The 26,433-nt window shown below is 35.7% G+C and overlaps 2 protein-coding genes across 2 annotated transcripts; one reads left to right on the top strand and one right to left on the bottom strand.

The window, feature by feature from the left end:
* On the top strand, positions 1 to 8,385 carry Cpap3-d (cuticular protein analogous to peritrophins 3-D). Its single transcript, XM_076375995.1, has 5 exons — positions 1 to 132; positions 3,893 to 4,111; positions 5,886 to 6,153; positions 7,407 to 7,541; positions 7,624 to 8,385. Exons 1-5 carry the CDS (start codon positions 78 to 80, stop codon positions 7,637 to 7,639), a joined length of 693 nt encoding a protein of 230 aa, XP_076232110.1. The 5' UTR covers positions 1 to 77; the 3' UTR covers positions 7,640 to 8,385.
* Positions 8,386 to 9,271: 886 nt separating this feature from the next.
* Positions 9,272 to 26,166, bottom strand: LOC143177803 (protein obstructor-E). Its single transcript, XM_076375994.1, has 3 exons — positions 26,082 to 26,166; positions 12,799 to 13,209; positions 9,272 to 10,674 (listed from the first exon to the last, which is right to left on the bottom strand). The coding sequence occupies exons 1-3, from the start codon at positions 26,131 to 26,133 to the stop codon at positions 10,364 to 10,366; spliced, it is 774 nt and encodes a 257-aa protein (XP_076232109.1). The 5' UTR covers positions 26,134 to 26,166; the 3' UTR covers positions 9,272 to 10,363.
* Positions 26,167 to 26,433: the final 267 nt, after the last annotated feature.

The following is a 26,433-nucleotide window of genomic DNA, read 5'->3' as shown; positions in this document are numbered from 1 at the left end:
AGCTCTCTGTCCCGAGGTCGATAACGAAGTGTCAGTAGTCAGAGTCGACCCGCGGAGGATCAGACCAAGCGAGCACTATGAGCCACCCGAGGAGCGTGACCCTATTGGCCCTGGCGGCTTTTCTGGCCAGCGGTAAGTTTTTTGCGCCAATCAGCACCCACCGTACGTACCCTCGCCATCGCCGATCGGTTCCGCGGGGGCACGATGCATCCAGCCTCCAGGACATGCAGCCCAGGGCCCCCACGATGCGTCTCCAAGGCGCATCGCCGTTCTCCGGGCTGCATCCTGGCAGGCGTGTTCCCTCGCACCTGGAGAGGTCCTTGTTCCCTCTGTTACGACACCTACGTGCCAGAATTTCAATAGCTTTCACCGTCCCGCCAACCGCCTCCTCACGCCATATGGTTACGTCGAAAGCGACCTATGATATAATGGCGGAGCCCGCTGTCTAGCGATTTGCGCCTTCCTCGTCTATTACTTAGAAATGCATCGAGTGTGTCGACGGTTACCATCTACCCGAGACGCATTATTCATGCAGGCGTGCTTCAAAAGCGGGACTCGATTCGTTTCACTGCTTCGACTTTGGGCTGTTCTTCGATTCTTCTGGAGTGCCTTCTGGAATTTGGCTTTGTTCTTTGTCGGTTGTTTCTGGTGTACTTGGTCTGTGGTGAGGGTTATGAGCTTTCTGGATTGAATTTGAGATCATGTGTCTGTCTTCGTTGTTTGTAACTGGGAAATAAAGGAAAACATATGATTGTAGGGGGATCGTATGTCAAAATATCGCTCATGTGCATTGACCTTAAAGAGTGGGTATTTATGGTCGCAGGTGATAATATTCTCGGTTATTATAAGAGGGCTCCACTGAATGTCGATATTTATGGCTTTCTTTACTCTGGTAGTTGTTATACTACCATTGATACAGACTTCGTGAGATTGGTACGTTGTTTTGGATGATTGAACATTGAATTGATTCTTCTTTTCTTTTTGTTGATAGTAATATAAGATACTAATGTAGATTGTAGGTCTATGTTTACGATTGCAATGTAAAACAACGTAAATTATATAGTTTCATTGGAAAACCATTAGTATTTCAATTTTCAAGAATTTACTGTATTTTGACTTTACTAGGATGACGAATAAGTTTTTATTCAGTTTACGCAGTAAATTTATTTATCCCGAAAAATATTGTTCGCTATACTTCAATTTTGAACCAATAAAATAGGAGAAATGTTATCTACTGATAAATATAAATAATAAATATATATTACTAGTGTAAAGAAATTATTTAATTAAACAAGATGATGTAAACTAAGCAACAGTTTACAATTCATTCTACCACGTCTTATCATATCGTATTCTAATCTTGAAAGAGGAAGAACATTTTCTTACTGTACTCTCTTTCTGTTAAAAATACAAATTCCGTGTCTTGAACCGCAATCAAGTCATAAATTAAAACTAGAAGCAAATATAAAGCACCAGTCGTGTTGCTTTACAGCCACAGACATGTCTGACGTGGTATTTCTCCTTCTACTGTTACTGGATTTGACCCTTTACTCCTCGCCCCCGATTCTAATGTTGACTCCTTTCAATCGTGACTGTTAGCCATATTAGAAATATTAAAATGTTCTATACAGGGTGAGTCACGCAATTCTATCACATGAATATTCTCGTAAACTATTTGTTGCTTGGAAAAAATGTTTCAAACGAAAATTATTTCGTGAGTATGCTCCTTTTTGCTATATTTCTCTCGGTACCAAACAATATTCGTTTGAAATATTTTTTCACGCAACAAATAATTTAAAAGACAGTTTAAACGATACACTTGCGTGACACCTTGTATAACGCATGTTTAATTCCAGCTGCAAGTAGTTTACGATTTTCCCTAAATTTTTGCAAATAATTTCCCAATGCCGCAAGGAAGGTTTTCGATTTAACGATGCACATCAGCACTGTCATTTTCTCTCGCACCTGTGGTCTGTCATGCGAATCCGAATCTCGACCTCAGCTGGATCGTCTGTTTACGACTCGAGATACAGTCTGTGCAGCCTTGATAGATTCCCATGATTGCTTCCTTTTTCACGGATGCGGATTTCCGCTGCGCACCAATTTTCTGTGGTTTTTAAGACAACCGCCATCACTGCTTTTATTCTTTTCTTTAGTTTCATAGCATTATCGTCGATTTCTTCTTTGGTTTAAGTTTTTATTGAAATGGTATGGTATTTCTAGTTTATGGATACAACGATAAACTTTTTCGTGTTTTTTAGTAGAGTGGGATACTATTTAAGTTTTTATTAGTTTCTTATTTTTCTTTGTTCTTATTTTTATTGTTGGTAGATGTGAATTAGTAAGTGAATTATCTTAAGTGAACACTGGTATAATATCGTGAGTTAAAATCTGAATAAATTCAGAAAGACTTATAATTAGATAGATGGATTTAGGAGGAAGAATTTTGAAGAATTTGTTATTTCGTAACTAGAATTAAATATACGCAATTTTATAATGGTGATATTTGATAGTGTTTCTCAATTGGATCTACGAGAAATGAAATTTTGACTTCTCTGATAATCCTTTCTAATAGTCTTATGTAAATGAATCTATTAATCTTTTATAATTTCTTGTCGATTAATGCTAATAAATGATTCAAATAACAGAACACAATTTATTTCTGATATTTCATCATGCCAGATGAAAATTTCTCCAAAGTTCGCTTAGCTTTGAGTGAGAGTACGCATTTGGGAGAAAGTCAGGGGACAATGTACAGTAAGACAGAAATACTTGTAGACATTGACCTATTTTATATTTTTCTTCGGCTCGCAATTTTTTCTAATTTTGTCAGTATTTTAATTTTGTTACTGTCTATTCCTACTTTAATTACTCTTAATATAATAACAAAGGTTCGATGTGAAATATACTTATGTAAAGCATTGCTCCTATGCTACAATAATGACACAATTAAAAAATTTCTACCCTTTTTGAATCATTTTGAGTGACAGATCCAGAAGAAATTCTTCTTGTACTAAATGTCGATATATTTCTATTTAAAAAACTCAGGGATTGCTTCTATCCTATTTCGATATATTATTTACTCAATATACATAAATTTCTCTTAATAATATTTTGTCTTATTATTGCTGAAAAGTCAGGTAGGCTAAGCGAATGAACACTTTTTGTACTTGCACTTGCAATCTATTTTCGTCGTGTGATTCGTTACCTGAGTAACAATTCTAAGCACATACAACAGTTACGACTTGCATGGTATGCAGTGTGAACGATAACGCGATTCATTTCACGGACGAATGTGTAAATCTTAAAATATTCTTTTTATTAATTCATTGAAACCAAACACATAAATAATAGAATCTGCAAACAATTTTGGTTGTCGTTTTTGCGCTTAGAATCATTATTCTAAGGATAACTGTTCAATTCTCATAAATGTCACATCAAGTAACCACCTTAAACATTATACGTTATGCGTTTGCAACTGTCAGTGTACAGGGCTTAAATGAAGAGTTATTCAAAATCTACTAAACACAGAATTGCAGCAAGTAAAAGTCACAAATAAAAAAAAATTTTACTTTTCAAAAATTTGAAAAGTAAAAATTTCATTATTAGAAAATCTGGAGATTCAAAAATTCGATAAGTTGAAAGTTTAAAGTTACTCATGTTGGAAAAATAGCGTTTCACTTTTTTTGGTTTCGATTGACTTTTGCCGAAAAGACACTTTTTCTGTGAATGTTCCATCAAAAAGATTCGATGGACTCTGAGGTCCATCTATAATTTCAAGATTATTTAAAAATAATTCTGACCTTGTTCTATTTTCCACCTCATCAATTAAATGACTCTGCACTCCAATGCAACCCTATTAATCAAGTCATATCTGTTTTATCTTTCACAGCTCAGGCAGCCACTCTGCTGGACGCACCACCTTGCCCAGACCCACATGGGGTGCACGCGTACCCCCATCCCGAGAACTGCAACGCCTTTTTTCTCTGCACGAATGGCACACTGACCCTCGAATATTGTGAGAATGGACTGCTTTTCGACGGCCATGGAGCCGTGCACGACCACTGCAACTATCACTGGGCCGTGCACTGTGGAGATCGCAAGGCTGACCGTAAGTATCCCGTTACTGTTCCCAATAAACGCAATGTAATAACGAGCTCGTGTGAGGCACGCGCGAAGGTTTATCTCTTCGCGGCGAGCGGCTTTGTCAGCGCGTGCACTTGACGCGTTCAACGATGAGACAGATCAGAATACAAGGGGAGCACGCGTGACTGTTTAGAGACGAGAGGTGAGAAGATAAGGAATGTTAATTCGAAGTGACGAATGAAGAAATTGCAAATTTTGTATCGAGTTTGTTCTTTGATTGATGATGCTCTGAGATGATGGATTGGTGAATAGTGTGAATTGTATGAGGGTTTTATAACTGTTGTGTTAGAAATTGATGGGGATGTTTGATTCAGGGGAATTTAGTGTAAAATTCTTTTCTGAGTATTTTTTTCTCTAGCTATCTGCAAATATGTGGACCACGTAAATATGAAGACTAACTTTTGCTGAGTAATATTATAGTTACTCTATAACCTGGTTTTACAATTATTATATATTTGTTATTTGTAATGTTTATTAATTAATAACATTTTTGTATATCTTCTCTTAGTTAAGAGAAAATAGTTAAAAATTGTTATAAGCATAGATGTAACATGAATTTCAAAGCAGACAACATTTCTCAGTTGTATAATGCAAAAATGTCTTACGTAATACACAGCATTAGCGAAACAAGTTTTAGTGAGGAGTACGCAGGTGTACATATTGTCTGCATAAGAAAGTAAAAGTTGCGTGACTAAAGGTTTTTGGTAACCCCTTTTCACCCAGTCACGTTAGTACCATTCATCACGAGGACTTGGCATTGAGCAAATCACCTCTGATTGCAATTTTAAACTTTCCTTTTCAATATTAATTTTCAGTTTAATCTTTTTAACTGAACTTCTTATTTCTATATAATTTATAATCTATTATTGGACTTTTTTAAAGATATAAAATTGGCTAAAAAAAAAAGTAAAGGGAAGATGCTAGTGTTTTGTAACAACGTAATTATTCATTAAGTTAAATAAATATATACATATTTACTTTCTTAGCTGGTAACAATTAATTAATGTGAACATTTTGCAGTAACTAAGTACTTTCCTTCATTTCTTTTAAATACATTTATATTAAAACAAATTATTAATTTATATGTATTTTGTAAGCTTAAAGAAATTTTTAATTATTTTAGAACCTTTAATATTGCTAACAGTACATGATGTTTATTAGATTTGTACAAATGTAAATAAACTTCATACTCGAGATAGTCTAACTTTGGTAATCAAAGAGGTGATTCTACATGCTAAAGTAAGATGATTATAAAAACTAGTGAAATCGACTTTGAGGCTTCGTTTTTGAGATATAAATTGTTGAAAGAACGCTTAAGAAGCACGTGAAATGTGTCTGAGTAGACATATTCCACTGTCTTATTCTACTAACATCGCTGCTCATGACTTGCCTAGTGCTCACGCTAGAAGTAGAAAAAGTCTCCAAGTCAGACACATTGCAAACGCACTTTGAGCGTACCTTTAGCAATTAATAATTTAATAATGAAGCCTCAATCCCAATTTCATTATTCTTTATTTTCGTTCTATTTTGACTCGTAGAATAGCTTTTGAAAATTTCCTATACCTATTGTCAAACCCTCCCTATAAAGTACTCAAAAAATATATCACAATTTCTTATTCAACAGAGAGACTAATCTTATAAAAAGAATAATTTAATTATAGAAGCTAATAATTTCTCAAAATAAGAACCTCTAAGTGAAATTAGCAAATTATGTTAATTAATTCAATAACTATTTTCAGTAACTCCGATCAGCAGCCCAGGGTGCGAGTACCAATTTGGCTTATACCCAGCCAGTGATGCATGCAGCACCACTTACATCAAGTGCATCCACGGACATCCCCATGAGGAACATTGTGACGCAGGATTAGCATACGACGAGAAGACTCACACGTGTGTTTGGCCTGACCAATTGATGCCCTATTGTAATCCAGAGGAAATCGTGGGCTTCAAGTGCCCTCATAAGGTCCCCTCTCACAGCGCTGCTGCCAAATTCTGGCCTTTCCCAAGGTACGTATTGAGAATAAATATTATTTCTTTAATTATTCCAATGACGTGACTGTTTGATGAATGTATTCAACTGATGTGCAAGAAGGAAGGTCTCTACGTGATTGCAAATATAATCGACAGGAAGTAATAGTTGTAATGGACTTTTTGTGTGCATATTATTCAAATAATTTGTAGATAACTATATATTTTATGTATTTAGAGAACTCTTTAAATAAATTCTAGGATCTTGAAGTTCGTTGAATAGATGTACACATCTATCTTTATCAAATTACTTTGTGTTCAGTTACTACTTCCAGATAATTTTTTATTATTATAAAATAGTATTATTCACATATAACAGTGCAAGCAAAATACTTTTGATTTTTTAACAATAAAAGTATTATTCTAATAATAATAATAATGAACAGTGCTCCTCTCAATAATTGGCATGTTTCTTCCTTTTTCTAAAAAAAGCCACGAATTTAATTTCTGTCTTGTTTAAAAATGGATCTCGTGCTATATTTTTATCGCCCTCTCTTTATGCATTTTGCAAAAAAATATCACATGGAAGCTGAATCTTCCATGATAAACAACATTGCTGGAGGAAGAGTCACTGGTAGAAACGTAGGTATGCGTACCTGGGTTTCAGTTAAAAGTAAAGGAAGCCGCGAATTCTTAAATATCAAGGGATACGAGTTTACCCAGTACGCAAATTAAAAACCGGTCTTCCTCTGAGATCAGAAGGGTAAAGCATGCACACCCGCTGAGAGATAACACGTGTTTCAGGGATACTCAGTTTCGTATTACCTGTGCTACAGTAATAAAACATTGCCTCTTTTCCTGTTTATATTATCGTAACATTAAGAGTCAAGTAGTAGTTTATTTTAGCATATTGCCTTAATTTAATACATGGTAGCTCTTAAGGTACCAATTAAGTAATCGAATACACTTTAAGTCATTTAAGTCAATGTGTCTATAATAACTCATTTCAAACTTCTGTAAGTAAAAGCAAAACTTTTGTAAAAATTTGTGTTATAATTCAGTGAATATTTAATTTTGAAATCTAGATTTTAAAATTATAGTTATTGCAAAATTGTACAACTGCAATCACTCAATACATGTGTATTCTCAATACACGAGAGATTAAGAGATTTTAGTAGAAACGATAGATACTTTATTAGCCGAAAATTAATACACATATATGAAATTTTTAATTAATTTAAATTTGTAAGATTTAGATATATTTTGAGTACTTAATTATTTTTACTTTTTAGATTCCCAGTACCTGGTGATTGTGGCAGACTGATTACCTGTGTCGATGGTCACCCACGTCTGCTCACCTGTGGCGATGGAAAACTTTTCGATTCTGTGACCTTGAGCTGTTTGGATCCTGACGAATTACCTCATTGGTATGTTAAAAATTAATTCTATTAATTCTGGATTTGCAACATTCTGAACAGAAACTATATGAAACAATCATTTCTTTTTCAGCGCCAATAATCTGTAAATTATGTAGGAAACTCAATGATCCCGAATTACAGTCGAAACATTCTTTCTATTATGAAATTCTGAAAAGTGGAAATCATCTTGAATGCTTATCAAAGCAACTCAGTGCTTGTTTTAAAAACTGTAAAATACGTTTATTGAGAAATTTTTTATTCTATCAGACTATGACCATTAAAATTAGTAAATGTCCATCCCTCGGATAGGTAGACTACAATAATTAAAAACTAGATATTTTATTCCAGTATCTAAGCAAATTCACAAATCACAAAATCTAGTGGTATTTAAGGAGAACAAATATTTAATGGTTAAAGCAACGATATGTACACAGACCATTCGAATAAAATGTGGACATGAGTACAAAAAAATATACAACGTACACTTTATTTCAACGTGTCTACATCGTACAAGTGTGAATGTTCCGATAGTTAAGTCTTACCATTAAAGCGAAGGTAAGGGGTGAAAATGGGTAAAAGAATATTTACACTTCGACTATAAAAGAATGATACAGAACAAATAGTGGAAGGTTTGCAACAACGATCCACATGATAACTATATACTGTTCAGTCGCTTCTGAGACAGAAAATTGATTTTTCAAATTTCCAAAGTCTTAGAGAATCCCAAGACTCCTAACAATTCCAAGAATTTTAAGAAATATAAAAATTCAAAGATTTCCAAGGTTTTAGTGAATCCCAAGATTTCTAAGACTTCTAATAATTCCAAGTATTCTAAGACTTGCAACATTTCCAAAATTTCCAAGACATGTATGATTCCTCAGATTTTCAACATCTCCAAAATATTCAAAATAGCTACAGTTATAAAGGCTACCTGAAGATTCATTAAAATTTTATTATGTCTCTAATTTAAATATTATGAAATAGTTAATATCGATTTTGTAAAATAATAGATTGTTATTATTTTTGAAAATAATATCACTTTACGATTTGCTAGCTTCATATTCACGCTACTTGCCAATTATGAGGCTTATTGTATCTCAAGTGATTTAGAATGCCTGAAAATCAGGTACATAGTAACGAAAAACGTAAATTGATTTCTCTCACTGTCAGCGACTAAACAGTAAAAAGACGAGATTGAGAAACGCGCTTTTAAGCTATTTAATTCTCTCAACTTAAAGTATATACGTGCACAAGACCTGTTGAAAGATCGGCCAAAACTAAACGAAAGGAAGGGGAAAACAAAGAAGAAAAAGAAGAATATTTACTCTTTTCGACTGACAAGTAACAACTATAACGAAGCAGTGAATACATATAAAACTGAATTTAACCCCTTCGTGCCCGCACCTAGATACAGTGAATATACAGGATTTATTCCCTACAATCTTGACTCAACTTCTATTATCTTTAACCTCTGACAAGACAAACTGGAGTTCATCAACCCATGAATTAATCTCAGAAACGTATACATATTCTACACTCTACAAATTCATTGCTAATCCCATGAGTTTATAACGAGCACAGACTGTACTTAATCTCCTTCAATGTACATCAGTTTGTTTCATCTTAACCATAATGAATAACTCCAAAATGAAACATTATTATGTTTATTTAAAATTCAATCTCACTGAATATGTTTACAAATAGCGTATCAATCTGAAGAACATATACCACTTCATATTTAAGTAGAAAATGATTAAATTCTCAGAGCAGTCTTTCGCCTTTGCACACCTTTCAGTCATACTAATTCGATCTATAATCTACGCGAGCTTGTTTTACGAAAATGTGCAATGAAGACGTTATACAATTATAATAACAATATAAGTGATTTGAAACTATTGTGTATCGAAAACGACACAGTGGACACGAAAGGGTTGACACTCTCCTTCCGCGAGACTCGTTCGACCAACGAGAACCATTTCATCGATTTTGCATCGATGAATTCGCTTATCTAATTTTCCATTCTCCTCTACCTCGATGCGTGGAAAGAGTGTTCCATCACGCTGGTCGCGGACGATCTCTGTAAAGCCAAGATTTATCCACAGTAATTAGTCGAAGAGTTTAACGTTTAATTGCCCAAATTGTGTATGAGTGATCTGTCTATCGTGATATACAGCAGAAGTAAAAGACAAGACCTCAGGAGTCCTCTCTCGATATAAGCTCATAGTCACCATCCTTCGAGTTCCTCGTGTCTGCCATTATTCTTTACTTTGACAAGTCAGAAGCAACCAACTGTCAAAAATTACCAACGCCTGCATAGTTTCAAAAGTATGTTTTCACGTGACAGTAAAAGCTGTGACTTTTATTGTCACAGCACTGTAAAACAATGTAACAGCATTAAGTTTCACTGTCATATCTAGCTTTCATGACAAAAGTCACGACACTCGCTGTCATGACAGTAAAACTCGCGATTTACTGTCTCATGAAATCGTACCTTAACACGTTCCATGCTCAAGTTTTGGAGTAGCGAAACAGTCAAAAAAGTTTTATCCTCTGGCGAGCACTTGACACTTGGTCAACAATTTTCCAAGGTCCCCAGCTCTCCTCGATGCATGTGTCAACGCAGCAGGAAACGTGTTAAATACGACACCCGTGCCTCATGATCTTCCCAATGGACCCATGAACTTATAGCAAGGTTTTAACCTATGCTGTATAAAAACGACCAACTAGCGCGTCAACTAACCACAGTTGAAACACTTCGACTAACCACTGTAGAGAGACCCTAGCTTTAAGGTCGAATGCTCGTACGGTTCACGGAGCAGCTTGTCGCGAGTTTAGTTTCTGGGGCGAGGTCGAAGAGGGATCGGGAGCGCGCCAGCTGGCAGAGGCGGAACGCCTGGCGGCAGATTCTCCTCCTCGGGCTCTTGCTCGTTACGACCTTCTGGAAGGTCACCCTCCAGATTCGGCGGGGTCGTGGGCACGTCGCAGTCCTCCGTGGGAGGGACCACGCACCTCAGCGACCTTCGGTCGAAGACCAGCATCGCTGGGCATCTCTGCAGCCGCGGGTAGCCGCCTTGACATTGCCAGTAGCGGTTGCAGGATTTGCCCAAAGGAACGTTCCCGTTCGCGTCGTCGTTGCAGAGAGCTGTCGGGGATGTTTCGTTACGATTTAGGGGCTACTGGGTAGATTGCAATTGCAAGCAGAAAGCATTGGACGTGGTTGGTGAAATTGTTTTGGTTGAATGAAGCAGGGAAAGGGTAGCGATTATTGTGTGCTGATTAATTAGTGTGCTCCCCCTTTTTAGGTTCCAATATAACGAGATGTAGCACTGTTGAAGCAAACATTTTTTAAGAAACTTTTATATTTTTAGTTAATTCATTTAATTGATTAAATTAATTAATTAATCTCAATGCAGTTGAAGGACAATAGTTTATGGAAATATCTTTGTCTCTTATTCCGAATACTTCCGAATATTTTTATTTCAAGTACTTACTTCAAGGCCTGGTTATTAAACAGCCTTGATCTTATTGAGTAATCTTCTACTACTGTATTGTTTTTATGATTAATCGTAGGCATGGCTGCTGTTAATGAATAAGGTGTTTAAAAAAACCCACAACCGAGCTCTATTTACATAAAAAATCCTAAAATTTCGGGACTTATTTTTTCTGAAAATATTAAAGAAATTTCTATCAAATTTTAAATGAATACTCATTGTTATATAAATTGAATAAACGCTTTTCATATACAGTTCTTGAAAAAAATAATAACATGATGCTTATTAGTTATACTTTGAACACACATAATTTTTCATTCTCTACTTTGAATCTTGAGAAATAAAAAAAATGTGTTATTTTATTAAATATCTTGCGTCCTCAAAAAATATTCAAAAATTGTTTCGAAGTATTAAATTTTCTGTCCTGAATATATGTACAATTCGAACATTCGCACAGTTAGTTACATTGTTCCTATGGTGTCCATGGTTTCACGGGCTGTCGCGATCAATGAGAGTTTCATTCGTCAAGTTGTCAAGCTACTTGGTTACAGTCACCGATGCGTGGGGCAGACGAAGGCGCGACGAGAACTCACTTTGAATGCTAATTAGTCGCTCGCCTCTTTCTCTTCGCGGAGGGCACTGACTTCCACCCGGGGGACGCTCGAAGGAGAGAAAAAAGGAGAGGCACAGCACACGTGCCCGTTCTGGTACACGGCCGTTTTCGAAAGTGAGAATGATCGCGAACATCGCTTCGGGATATGTGCGACGCGTTTTGCGAAACAGGCGAGGGAACAGATGTACCGATGAGAAGGAGACAAACAGTTTCGTGAACAGGATTTTAAGGCTTTCACGAGCTGCAATGCGAGATCCATTCAGCATAACTTCTCGCTCGCCTTGGAAATTTGTTAATATAGGACGTGAGATAAGCTGAAGCGTATTGCGCGGTGCCAGGTTGTTAACACTTTGGTAGCTGCACGCTTTGATGTAGGAGGCAACAATTCGTTTTCTGAGTTGAAACCTCTGTGGCTTTTTATAATTCTTGAAATACTGGCGTTGCCTATTTTATATAATATTTGTTAGGAATTTTAAGAATTTACACAATAAAAATCCTCAATATATAATGCTCAAATAGCTTTGAAAAAAATGTAACAATTACCTCTTTACAAGTACATGAATACACTGCAGAATGAATTAAAATTATTTAAAAAAATATTTCAAATCACTTGATCAATTCTTATTAAAATCAGATTAGATAATAAAGCTTTCCTTAATGAAAGTAATACATAGAATCATGATTGTAATTGTACGCTGTTCTATTACAAATAATGAAATAAACGAATTGTTTTGAAGATTATAAATAGATTGCAGGTTTTTATGCATTTATGACAAATTTAAAATGTATAAACAGTTATAGAATGCGTGTAATATTTAAAAACATAGGAAATAGGAAAAACAGAGTGTCCCTTATACTGTTTGTTTTTACTAACTTTATACTAAATTCCATTTCTTTAACTATGTAATTTCTATAACTATGAAAATATAGAAAAGCATAAAACCATACAGTCTAATCATAAATTTCTTTCTAGACACACCTGCTGCATCATTAGCTGTCTTAAATATACACAAAATGATGCACCAGGTGCATCATCAGTCCCAAATAAAATAAAAAATCATCTACAAATAAATACCACCAGCACCAAATATCAAATGCAATTAACACCCATGCTACAGAGAATCAGCACTGCAGTTAAGCACAAAAAATAGCGTTTACTCACGATGCTTCTGGCACCCTTCAACATTCTCTGGCCAGTCGCAGGATCTGGCTCTTTCGTTGTACAACAGCCCACCGATGCAAAGTTGCTCGGTGGCTGTGCCATTCCAGCAGGTCCAATACCTTGTGCAAGATGTCTCGTGGCCGAAGATACCGTACAGCCAGTCACAGTGCTCTGCTGGAATCGGCGGGTTGGCTTGCCTTTTACCGTCACAGTAGTTTGCTCTCCAAGGGTAGTCGCAGCCTTCTGTTACACCGCGATGCTTCCCAGCGAAAACGAGACCGTTTGGACAGTCGAACAGTTCTGGACGACCGTTTACGCATTCCCAATAACGATCGCAATACTCTATGTCACCTACTACTCTTGACTTCGTTTGGCAGGGGTCTTCCTGCTGTTGCTTCTGGGCGTACGATCCTGCGACAGTAAAAGGAGACGTTAGTGGAAGCTTTTGAGAGCTCTGAACACGATTTTTTTTTAAGGTTTATTGATTACTGGGGTTACTAGGGACAGAGTATTATAAGTTTAACAAGAATAATAAGTAGACTGCAGAAGTTTGTGTATTTATGAGTGGCTTAAGTTTTCAACATAATACAGAATAATGATAATGAGATATCTATTTTTCAGAAACTTGTAATTTTAACTGTTCTCTTAAATACAGTTATACATCAATTCCTGATAGTTTTAATATATAATATATATAATATAAAACAAGAATAATAAGTAGGCTGCAGAAGTTTGTGTATTTATGAGTGGCTTAAGTTTCCAACATAATACAGAATAATGATAATGAGATATCTATTTTTTCAGAAACTTGTAATTTTAACTGTTCTCTTAAATACAGTTACACATCAATTCCTGATAGTTTTAATATCACTCAATTCCTGTCGATAATGTGTACACAATTTACTATCCAACCAACACTGCGATATAAAATAAAGAAGCACATTAACTTAAAACGAACAATGGAGAGAAAGTACAACTGCCAAGAAAAATATATTCCGCTTAAAATAACAGCGTCAACAGAACAAAAGTAACAAAAGCAATTACGTTCCAAATAAGCGTACCAGGGTATATAACTTCTTTCTCAACTAGGAAATCGCTGCCAAGAAATGCAACAGTGTTAGTTCGCAGAATGTAAAGACAATCGTAAAACAGATCTCGTTTACCCGCGGAATTAGTCTTAGAACTCGATTTCTCGAAAGAGAATGGCAACGAACAAACCGCTGAATAATGCCAATTACAGAAGCAAGAGAAGGTTCGCGAACCGAACACCCTTCGTTCCTTTTGACGGATATCGATGGTTAAAGATTCCTTTCGCGTGTCAATTTTTTTGCAGGCAAGCAGGAAATTACGCGTAACTCCATTGAGAAGGCCAAACTTGAGAAGACAGCCGCAACCAAATATCAAATTGCGCGACAACATGCTCCCTCTCTTCTTTCGATTCAGGAACATGTTCCAGCCGGCCGTGAGGCATAGTAACACGATTTCTTGTTCGATCCGATCGAACGATCGTGACTCATCGTTCCTTGGCACATCGATCGCATGGGACGAATCATGATCCTGCTTTTCTTTGGGACATCACCGTCTAAATTAGCAACGCTTCCTCGGAGAAAGTTGGAACTGTTGAAATTATGGAACACACGATTTGGGAGGATTTATGATTTGGTTTGATCAATGGACTGATTATGTAGATTTCTGAATAAAAGAAGTTTTATGGTGTTGGTTTATTTAGAATTTTCTTTTGACGGAAATTCGGTTGAATACGATTGTTAATAGAAAATTGTGGATGGATGTATAGGCTGAGATGTTTGAAACATTAAAAATGATTTTTTAAGAATTGTTGAAGATATAGACAGGCATTTTTTCATATTTTGAAAGTCAGTGAAATTTTGAGGTAATGTAGAATGGAAGAGATAGAGAAGAGTGATAAATGGACTTTCGATTCTTTTACATAATAGCTTAATAATTTTTATAAATCTGAGTTGTCCTTTTGAAAAAATGTTTATTTGAATTATTTCTCATATACTTGCAGTCTAGTCTAAACACAAATATTAAATTATTCAATTCAAAACTTGGAATACTATGTGTGATACTACCCTTGCAGCACCAGCTCGACTAATCAAAATTCACGTTTCAGTTTTTACTACAATTATATTTAATTAAAAAATTTTTCTTCACTCAAAGCTATCACTTATATCGTCTTATATATTCTTAATACACTGTGTGCCAAAAATAAGCTAAGAATGTTTTTTAATGAGCGACAAGTGTACCTGTTACATGTTAAAGAATTTTGTCTTTCGTTTCTGCACTTTAACGAATGCATCTCATGTCTCTGTATTATAGCATTATTATGCATTCCATAGACACAGTGCACTAATGCTTGGTACGTGTTGTAGAATGCAATCCCTCGTGTGATACTTTCTCACATGCCAATTGAAATTAGAAAGGTGCTAATGTTCCTCATCATCATAGTATAACCGTGAGAAACTAGATATAATCATTAAAATAAAGAATACGAGGTTGGAATATGAAAGTTTTATTACAGAAATATGTTAATAAGTTAATAAAAATTATGCTATGGTAACTAACTGTTTTATAGTATACTGTTTTTCAATGACCCACTGTGTATATAAGAATAATTATTCTTGAAACGAATAGCGATTTAGATATTGTTAAGATATTTAGATATTGTTACAACATAGAGATTTTCATGTGTGATTGCATTATATTTGACTTTATTGTCTGCATTGCTTTAATTTGATACATTTTTGTATCTTCTGAAAATCAAGATCTGAAAAATACATGAAAGTGGAAAATGAAAAATTGATGATTCGAAAGTTTGCTAGTTTGTTTGATAAGAAGTTTTAATGAGTGACTCTACATGTCAAACTAAAACAAAAGAAGACGTCAAGAAATATGTCTAAAATTTACAGGAAATGTGTCTGATTTGAGACTTATTCTACTGTGAGTATGTAATAGTCAGGTCAGACATAGCGAAATCAGTAGAATAAGTCCTAAATCAGACAGAATGAAGTCAGAAGAATAGATCTCAAGTTAGACACGACAAAATCAGTAGAATAAGACTCGAGTCAGACACAGTGAAACCGAATAATTTCTGAGTCAGACACATTTCGAGAGTATTTTAGGTGTCTTTTCAACGATTAATAACTTGTAAACAAAGCCTCAAAGCAATTTTTTTTATCTTCATTTTCATCTTATTTTAGCGTGTATAATCAGTCTTTCAAATTTCTGACATCTATCATTGAACATCCTACATAAGAGAGAGATATAGTAAAAGATATTACAATTTTGATGAAATAAAGAAGACAATTATAATGAACTATAAAAAATAATTAAATTTAACATCGTATCAATTACCTAAATCACAGTCACTATATACAGTGTGCTGAACTCTGTCTAGTTCCCTATTGGTATTATGCATGGTATTAGGTGGTATAGAATTACAAGCAGCATTGTCACGATGTTATCGACACTTATCCTAATTATACTAAGGGGATAATTTAACGTGGTGTGAAGGAAACCTATCAATTCGATTGAATAACTGGTTAGTGACGACTCATATAACAGATAAATCTACCTTAGTATTTACTAACATGTTCAGATAATCGTATTATGATGATACTTACAACTATAATGAGACTAATTACAAGAAAAAGTAAGATGTGTTACGTTATAAGTAGACTGCAGATCTTTATGTATTTATGAGAAATTTAAACTTGCAAAAAAGGAGTTCATATAATATGAAAAAATGTAGAAACTATCAAAAGATAAGTACGTTTTATAATATTTTAAAGATGAAACTACTCTTGAATGAAACCTGTCAACTTGCTCCAAATGACTTGCATTCAAGTAACTTAACTGATCTAAAACGTGCCTTGGCAACATAGAAACTTGAAGAAATGTTTCGAATCAAACAAAATAACACGTTCACGTGAGTTAAGTTGCCTCACTTGCATCCAAATTGTTTGAATTGAAGTAACTTGACTAATCTAAACAAGGTTTAATCAACCTCACAGTGATTGGCCAGCGTCACGGAACCAATTCACTTCAGGACTCTCCCCATGTCCCGATGTCCCGTAGCGCCATATCGAAACCATAGGATCGTTTAACCATGGGAGGTTACACGTATCCCGTCGTAATATCTCCGCGTTCCGCTAATGGGAGTAATTCGGTCCCCATTCGGAATGGCCAGGCAGAAAAGTAAATAGTAAAGTAAGGTGGGAAGCCAGCTCATAGCCCGCTCCCAAGAGAGCACGCTTCGGTCGCAAGTGAAAGTGCCTAGCCTTGACTTGCAACCTTCAGGGCACCTCTTTCCTCCATACCATGCTCCATAAAATGTAAGATTCGATCCAACGCTATCTAACGTCGTTCCCTAATCCTTCTTCGAGGATCGCGATTACCTAAACGACGACTTCCCTAAAAGAATGTTGGGGGACAGCGGTAACGTCTGTTCTCGCCTTGTTGTGCTTAATGATGCCGTATCAGTTTCTCAGAAATCGAGAACCGACTGGTGTTATTTCACTTTACGGAGGAATGTGAAATGAGGGAAAAAATAAAGGATTCATTTGGTTTTAGGAAGTCTAGTAAAAAAAATGTTAGGAGGTGATGGTCGCTTAGCGAATTGACTAAATGAATCCTGTAGATGTATATTATTAGACATCAGACTCGAAGATCTACAGAGTCTTTTTCGTTCGGTTGGAATCTGGAAGGAGGACGATGGACCTGGAGTAGATTCTTGAATGTCAAGGATGTTTCGATTCTGACAGTATTAATATTTTATAAAAAAGGTCTTCGCTATTTTCAGATTGTGAGTGATAGTTGCTATTTACAGAAATCTAGATTGTAAAGAATACTTCTTCTGACGAGGAAGAGATATTGTTCATTGATTGGTCATTTTATTTTTCGATATTGTTTAGACTGTTTTGCCATTTTTCAGCCCATTTACAAATTTAGAATTTAAAGAATTCTCCATATTTAGGATTCATGATACTATTCATCTGTTTTTGAGTGTCTATAATACCAAAGTTTTAACACACAAGTTCTTTTCTTTCATTCATTGCAATTTACTATCAACTCTTTATTGTCATGTGAATTGAAGGTTTTAGCTTTAATAAAAATTTTCCACAATTTCCAGAAAATATATTCCTACTTTCACTATACACAATATCTCATAAATATTCCCAGCTATTTCTGTATTGCACAGCAAATATTCCATGGCAGAACAGGAAAAGGATGCAATGCTATACTCTATTACCACAAAAATTAGATGCTTTCTCATTAACCAATGAAAGATAATATCTTTTTGTTGATATCATTTTTCTTTAGTGGCTGTGGTCTCTCTCTCTCTGAGTGTCTTATTGCTAATGAAACGATTAACTCGAACGGATTGCGTCGTTGTATTCGGGCGTTCACATGGAACAGCATTCTATCGAGCATTCTAGACTTCTGAAAGGCAACGAAGCGGTCCATTTTGAAAGGTACAGGATAGTTATAGGCGAACCAGAGCCGCTTTTCTTCAGGTATGCAATCCCCGTTACTCGTCGACGAATCTCGCTGCGTTACATTAGCACGATAAACGCCAGCCAGCACACTCGTCGAACCAGATTCGATAGATAAGGGAAAGAAAGCGAGACGCCAGAACTCGTGCTAACTTTTGCTTATCAGCTATTTCATCTATTTCTTCTGACGTAATTCTGCGACTGTAAGGCAAAACCACCTAGGACACATTTTCAAGAGGTTCGAGTTAAGGCTTGAATTGAGATCTAGAATATAGAATTTATATTTTCAGAGAGAAGAAAGAGCATTAAAAGAAGCTTTTCACTCAAAAGTATTATGGAGTGCTTTGAGCTTCGGGGTAAAAATGTAAATAGCCTAACTGTGTTAATTAGAGTTTCACGTTATGTCTTCAAATCATGACATATAATTTTTGCAATGATTGAAAAGTTATGTTCGAACTTGCACACGCAATGCATCATTATTATCGTTGCATCATTTCCTTTAAACTGGCTTAAAAAAGCTCAATGGATGTCAGTTATACAGGAGTATGTTGCTTAAAAATATCTGTAGAGGCTTTGTTCGAAATTAAGTACCATGTAATTTCGAGCTATAAAGAGTGTTGATGGAGAAACTGGAACAAGATTACTGCATCCAAAATAGTCGTAAATTCGAACGAAGGTTTTCAAAATTACACTCCATTTAATATCAAGGATACGAAATTGCAAATGCAATGAAGGACATGATCATTTTACGTAATACAGTACCTGAATGGATATAAAAAAGGCTTAGAGCATATAGAAATATCGAGGTACCCATTTAAGCGATTTGAAAATAAAATCTAGAATTTTCGGTGGAGTTAGAATAATCAAATTTCGCTTGCTAACAACAATCAAGATTGTAAGTATCGAGATTTTATTACATAAAACTTTCTAAAGCTTCGAGTTCTATTTGATTTCCACTTGCAAATGTTTTCTGCATAAATCGTTTAATTAACATGTGAAGAACCTAAATCCCTTTATCTAATTGATTTCGTGAGCAAACCTAAACATAGGTAAGTATATACATACATAATAAAATTCCTAATCCCTGATAATTAAAGGCTTTACGTCCATAAACCTCAAACGAAAATGCAAAAGAAAGAAAAAATCAAATCAGAATGGAACGTGAGGTAAATTACAAATCAATGCCTACTCTAGGCTACCATTTTCCTGCTGTTGCGCGCGTTGAAGTCACCAAGGCATCGTTGCTCGCCAACTTTGTAGGTGGACACATCCCTGGTTAGGCGGCTTGGTTATGTAAGAGAGACTCTTATTAGCAGTGTCGTGGCAGCGGGATACTTTCCCTTCCTTTACGACTCCTTGTAAAGGAGTAAGTGTTCCTAGTAGGTCAACAGTTGACTTCTAACAATAAGAATCAAAGGCGAGAGCGTTTCTACCGTGAAACCCTTAATTGTTTACGTTCTATAGATAACAGACGCGTTTTAGTATGAATCGTTAAGCTTCCCTTCCTGTCAGCCATCTCCATCGCCAGCGTTACCTTTCGATCCTCAACTCGTTGGAAAATCACTGCTTAATCAGCGGAAAAAGTAATGCGCGTTTTTACGAGAACGCGTTTCTTCGAGACGCCCCATTTATTTCTCATCGTGTCTCATTAAAAAACATCTTGGTCATTTTTCTTAGCAAGACCTTCACTTTTTTTTTGCGATTTCTGTGAAGCGTCGTATAGCATGCCTTGTATAGGATAAAATAGTACTTATAATCGGATTTTATTATTTTATGACTTTTGAAATGTGTAGTGAATATTATAAGCAATTAATATCTAAATATACTTTATTTCATTTTTAGTAACCCTAATTATAAATACTTATAGATATTGATTAGAAATTAGTCGCTAAGATATATTTTTGAATTTGCTAGTAGATTTAGGAAGAAGTATGTCGAAATTACTTTTAAGCCAAATTTTACATTTACAAAAAAATGCTTATGAAAAAGTTTACAAATGTGAAATTTGGCTTAAAAGCATTATCGATATACTTTTTTTTATTTAGTGTAATTAAGCAATATGAAATACTAACTATTTTAAATATTCTGTTAACATTAAAACTAGTGTCAATGATTAAGTAAATTATTATTTAAAATTTTATTGCTTGTATTTTAGTATTAAATATTTTTAAATTTGGGTATTTCGAGGTTCATTATTCCTAAAAATAAATTTTTACCTTGCTAATTTTCTAAGTTTTATTGCAAATAGTCATGATTATGTAAGTTCTTCATTTCTCAAAGATTAAATAGAGATTTTTCTCGCGAAAAGCAAATACTTTTCAGAGTCTTTACAAGCTAAGTAGAATGTAGGATAGTAAGGTGTCGTCCCACAATCAAATAGAAACGGATTACTCATGCATAACTCTTCTAACATATAAACGGGTGTGTTTATCATTGGCATGGCGTTATATCGCACAAGCTGGATTAAGAGAAAGGTCGATCTTTATACTTTTCTATGTGAGATATCTGAATCCTGCACGTCAGCATAATACGCTTTCCCAATAAATACCCTATTATTACCACTGCAACTTTCTCGTTTTCTACAATTCGAAACTGTATAATAATTAAATGAATTGTTCTATTTCGCATAATTGAATGAACTCCTAATTAAAAAGTGATACAATTCGAAGATTTTTGTACATAAGTCACACTTTAGTACATTCTCTGTTTAGTACGTATTAAAACCAACATTTTTCATTGTCAATGAGATTATATCAAGAGATACAATTTTTAGTTTCATTCCTCTACTAGTAGCTTACTTTTGCTTTGTCACAAATGAGAATAGAAATCATTTGCCCTAAATAATTCAAAATTTCAGGGAACATAACTTGTGTTTCACAAGAGAATACAACATCAAGGAATCTAATTTAAGTTTCTCTCATTTTTAATGAACCCTTTACCAGGATTTATACAAAAATCAATTTTTTAAAAATCATTTTATTCATCAACTGTTATTAATTCAATTCTTCGAAACGAAAGAATTTTCCCTTTTTAACTAAAAAAGTCTACCAGAAAAAAATGTAAACGAATTGTCAATCCAAGACAGATTCAACTTGTCTCATTACATCTAAAAAGCGTAATAATTTCGAATAAAAATTTTTATCAGGCGTCGAAAGTGGCAGAGCGACAAAATTCACCGAACAAGTAGTCGTTACACCCTGTTTGCGCTCCTTCCTGAACCTATAGAAATAAATGAACATCGGCGTCCTTCCCGGGACCGGTAGAGAGCTAAGCGAGCTACTCGATAGTCGCAAGCCCCACCTTCTCGCGTTCCTTCCGTAAAGTGCAACGTTCCACGTCAAAAGTCCACACGTGTAATAAACGTGCCACGACCGAGACGTCGTTTACGAGATACGTGCCACTTCCTTTTCCTTTCCTCCCTCCTGCTATTCCTTTTACCAGTTCTCCAGGTTTCTTGGCTTTATGCATTGCCTACTAGCTCCAATTTCTAACACCAGGGCCGCATTTATACTTTTGGAGGCCCTAGAGGGGCATCGTTACGAGATCTCAAAGAGCAAGTCTGTTTCAGTTAATCAAATTCATAGGCATTTTGTTTAAGTTTGTTGAAAATAAAAGTCGACATTTTTGTGATAACTCATTTTGATGAAATCAAAATAACAGAATATTAGATTCTGTTTAAATTTAAGATTCAAGTTTAAATTTAAAAAAAGGATGTAATTGAATTGCTTATTTAAAATAAATATTCCTATCGTATTAAGAGACTAGGCTGCTTTCTATATTGGGTTTTGTAAGGAGTAAGGTTTTAAAACGTGTCCCATAGAAAATGTGGTCACAGCTTGCCCCTAATATCATTTATGATAAATGTGACCCCGTCTAATATACACTTTTATGTTTATTTACTAAATTGCATTTAGAAAGTAGATTATATTGCTCAATAAAAAGTGTCGTAATTGTCTTTTTTCTGTCTACTAACGAGTCGGTATAAACTAAGAATTTTAATTGCATCAAAGCTTTCGTGTTTATTAATCTTTGGGTCACACTAATATCACTAGAAATTATATAACATAGTAGTTGCTATGTTAATCAGTTTCCTTTATGATAGCCTAGTGCCTTGTCTATTCTAAAGAAAATTATTTCTGGAATTGTTACTGAATTTAATTACTCTATCAGTAAACTAGAATATTTTATCAATATAGTTCCAGTGTTCACTGGCGAGTTTATAACGTGGAGTAACTTTGTAAGACCAACTCATACTCACGATATCCCACCTTGATGTTATCAAAAATTGTGTTTGAGAGTGCACATAAATAAAATTCTTAAAAAATTCCTAAATAAAAATCATAGAGAATGGAACAACGAGATTCCAAACAGGAAGTACTGTACTTCACTCGCAAACAAGTTTCTAACAATCAAAGTATTAATAGGTCTCACTAATGCTTCTTACAGCAATAAATTTCTTTGAATGAAATTTTTATTCCCAACTCACTCAAGAGCAATCAGAAATAATATAATTAGTTGCTACCAGGCATCCTTCTTTTCTACAACAATTTCGTGTTTTTCCAACATGAAATAACCCTGATGGAACGCTTCCCCTATGCATTCTCTTCTTTTCCTCGCTAATCATCGTTAATAGCAGCGTTTTTCTGCGCATTATATCAGAGCTTCCGGTTCCAGATCGTTCGAAACGCGCGCGTCGCGCATGCTCCATGAAACACGCTGGTTCGGTTTGCTGCAGGGAATCTTGGACGCGGAATTCCGGCTGGAAGGAAAGCGTTCGCGGAAATGAGCGGGAATAAATGAAGTAATTCGAAAATAGCGTTGGACACCGGTTATCTAAAATAATTTCTATTATAAAACTGCGCGCCACTGGTAGAAAGTAGAATCTCTTACGTAAAGCAGCGGATCGAAGCGGGATCGATGCAGGGGAACTGACTGCTTTGAGATGCGTGGAATCGTGTTCTGCACAGTGTGTTATACACAGCGTGGCAAGAAAGTGATGAGATAAAGAATTTTTTCGTTATGAACTTGTTGCTTCTGGGAAATATTCTTTCAGCTTTCGCTTGCAATTAGACAAAAGTGGGTTACCAATCAATTCTATTTGCTATTAGCTAATTTTATAATGGAGGAACAGTATTTTTTTACCTTTAGCATTCTGTATGAAGTGTTTTTCTGATAAATTCCATAAGATTTAATGCACTTATCGCTAGGTTTATATAATCGCCAAAGGATGTTAAATATTTCTCTGATCTAACAGCTCTTGCGTAACATTTCTCCAAACATTAGATACATCAAAGATTTAATTTTAGTTTCTACTTTGGAGGAAAGACAGCTGAAAGCAAGTCAGCGAAATGAAGATAACTCTTCTAACTAAATATCCTTATAACAATGTTACCCTATTAAATTTATGATAGCTCATAAGAACAAGACCCACAAAACACGTTCACCATAGAAGAAACTTTGTTACTTTGTCCCTGTTGCTTACATAAATTGAATCTCGTTATGTTCTTGCTCCGAGCCACTGAGAATGCTCATTCGAGTATCGTCGAAAGCAAAAGTCACGGTTATGAATATCTTATCGAAGCTCCAGCTGATAAACAGGGTTCGAAGCTAAGTGAAAGCATAACTGTTCACAGAAATCGAAAGGTGCTTTTGCTTTCCTCGCATCTGCAGAGGATTTCTCGTTTCTTTCGGGTGCCGAGCGTGAATTGAATTCACTTTCGAAGCTGGTTAGCGCTTTTTAAACGCTTGTGGCAATGCGTTCGTATCAAAGCCAGGGCAAAAACTTTCTTTCACCGCGATGGAAAGGATCAAAAAATTGATCGACCGCCTGCGATCCGCGGATGCAAAATAAGGGAGCGAGAGAAAGAGAGAGAGAGCGATCTATCTGTTGAGCTACTTTCATATTTTCACTCCCGAGACGCGGGAGAAAGTTCTCGAGATGTGTGAAACCCGGTGAATGCCCGTCATTGTCTTACGAAGACATGTGTAATAATCGAGGGGGTAGGGGCATTCCTCGAAGTTACGAAGACTGTTTAACGATAGTGGAGATTGTGTAACGAAAAAAAGGAGACATAGATAGACTCAAATCTTATTATTGATCTCTGATGTTTGTTTTATATTTGACGAAAGTATGTTTGATTCATACCATAGAAACGTTTAAGAGAATCCTATAATATTTGTATACCTTCTTTGATCTGATATTTTATCTATTTCATGAATTTAGACATTTAATTGACTTGTTAAGGCACTGTGTTATAAAGGTTTGTGACCTTTCTATTTCAAAAGTAAAATTCTTTCTGAAAATAGTAGAAAAGTGGAGAAAGCTTATTAAACAGACACGCAACTATGTAACAAATAAAATAAATTAAAGTAGAAAGTATTTTATGTTAAATTTGATAAAAGATTTTGCAGATGATAAAATGATATGGTAAGTCCAATGAATCGATACTAATGAATTTTCTTAAAAAATAATCTGCTTAAACAGTATTCCATTTTTTTGTAATACAGAAAAATATTCAATTCTTTTTCTTATAAGTATTTTCACGAGCGTGATTCTTAGTATAATTTAATAATATTTATTAGAATGAACATTATAGCATAATTTAATCTCCTGATTTGATCGTATGATAAGATATTTAATTTTCTTATTGAAAAATTCAATGATAAATATGAACAAATAATAATTAATTATATCTCCATGAATAATAATTGAATTTAAATTACTACTCTGAAAATACACGTGTCAGTAACTTTCAATACTTCTAAACAGATTAATCTAATTATTCCTAATAACTACTCATGCTCACTATGATGAATGGATACTTAACAAGAAACCAAGAATTTAGTAGAAAACTAAATCTTATTTCTCAATAGATGAAAACCATAATTGAAATATAATTGTAATTAACCTCTAAAAGTAAAATATTATGTCTTCATAACAAATTTCCTAACAATAAATGCACTATGAATGAAATTATCTCTCATCTCCACCAAAAACCTCCTCTAAACAATCGCGATTGACATCAAGTTAATCAAAGTGAAAACAAATTACGAAGCGCCTATCCCGCCAAATAATTACGAAACAATTAGTCGGATTATCCTGACACAAATCACCCTCGATTTCACGGTGGACACGAGTCAGGATTGCTAATTAAAGTGCTGTTGGTAAGCGCGAGAGCGTCGGGCGGATCGTCCGCGAAAGTAGGCCGACGCGCACTTTTCAGATCCAGCGGCTGCAAGAAACGCGTTCGTCTGATCACAGAAAGTCCGTTTTCACTTGCACTGACCGTGTGACCGCGCTGAAACTGCCTCTGCTTCGAAACTAATCGATGGAAACTGGGAGCCCAGCAGGAAACGCTCCTGGCAACATCAATATTAGCATCACCCCTAGTTTGCATTAATCCCTATAACCAAGTGTCCAGCAAGGACCATCGACGACCATCGACAGCACTAGAACGTTTATTACTCGCGCGGTCTTCAAATACAGCGAACGATAAAACCATTGACTTTACGCAAACGAGGGAAGCCTGAGGTCCCTCTAAGTGTTCAATAAAACAGAGTCGCGATCCACGTCGAGCAACGCGAAATTAACGCGTAGGGAAGTGTCCAGAGGAAGACGTGGATGCAGCAACCGAGTCGAGGGCGGTTAATCGAGGAAGATACGAGGAACGTGGAGGAGAGACGAAGATGGGAACGCGAAGGGGAGGCAAAGCGTAATAAGATGCGCCGAGCGAAGAGGGGAAATAAAAGCAAGAGGAGAGAACTCACCGTAAGCAGCCAGGAGCAGCAGGAGAAACGGGAGAGCCTTTGATGATACCATTCTGAGTTCTGCCGTGTGCGGCCTTGGGCCAGGATCAATTCGATCGATTCGAATCTATTCGAATTTCAATCCGACGGTTGGAACCATCCACAGATGGGTCGTTGAGCGTGGAGTGACTGTTATAAGAACCGAAGAAGCTCGGCTGATGAGTTTTCGTGTCGAGACTGGTCACTGGGAGAGGCGTTTGGCTTCGTGTCTTATATGAGCTCCCCACTCTTCCGGCAGGTCCGATCTCTGCCGCATAGGAAGGCCTCCCTGGAGAACACACCTGGTTTCTTCTATTGAGGACTCCGATGCCTT

This window comes from Calliopsis andreniformis, chromosome 4 (genome assembly GCF_051401765.1).
Source record: "Calliopsis andreniformis isolate RMS-2024a chromosome 4, iyCalAndr_principal, whole genome shotgun sequence".
NCBI classification, from domain to species: domain Eukaryota; kingdom Metazoa; phylum Arthropoda; class Insecta; order Hymenoptera; family Andrenidae; genus Calliopsis; species Calliopsis andreniformis.
Note: the sequence above shows the minus strand (reverse complement) of the source record. Positions and strands in the feature narration are given on the sequence as shown.

Bases quoted from the DNA above. Each gene is read 5' to 3' on its own strand.
- Cpap3-d (XM_076375995.1), top strand. From the start codon at position 78: ATGAGCCACCCGAGGAGCGTGACCCTATTGGCCCTGGCGGCTTTTCTG. The intron at 133-3,892 runs GTAAGTTTTTTG...TATCTTTCACAG, and splicing joins GGCGGCTTTTCTGGCCAGCG to CTCAGGCAGCCACTCTGCTG. The intron at 4,112-5,885 runs GTAAGTATCCCG...AACTATTTTCAG, and splicing joins TGGAGATCGCAAGGCTGACC to TAACTCCGATCAGCAGCCCA.
- LOC143177803 (XM_076375994.1), bottom strand. From the start codon at position 26,133: ATGGTATCATCAAAGGCTCTCCCGTTTCTCCTGCTGCTCCTGGCTGCT. The intron at 13,210-26,081 runs GTGAGTTCTCTC...TTACTGTCGCAG, and splicing joins GCTGCTCCTGGCTGCTTACG to GATCGTACGCCCAGAAGCAA. The intron at 10,675-12,798 runs GTGAGTAAACGC...CATCCCCGACAG, and splicing joins TGAAGGGTGCCAGAAGCATC to CTCTCTGCAACGACGACGCG.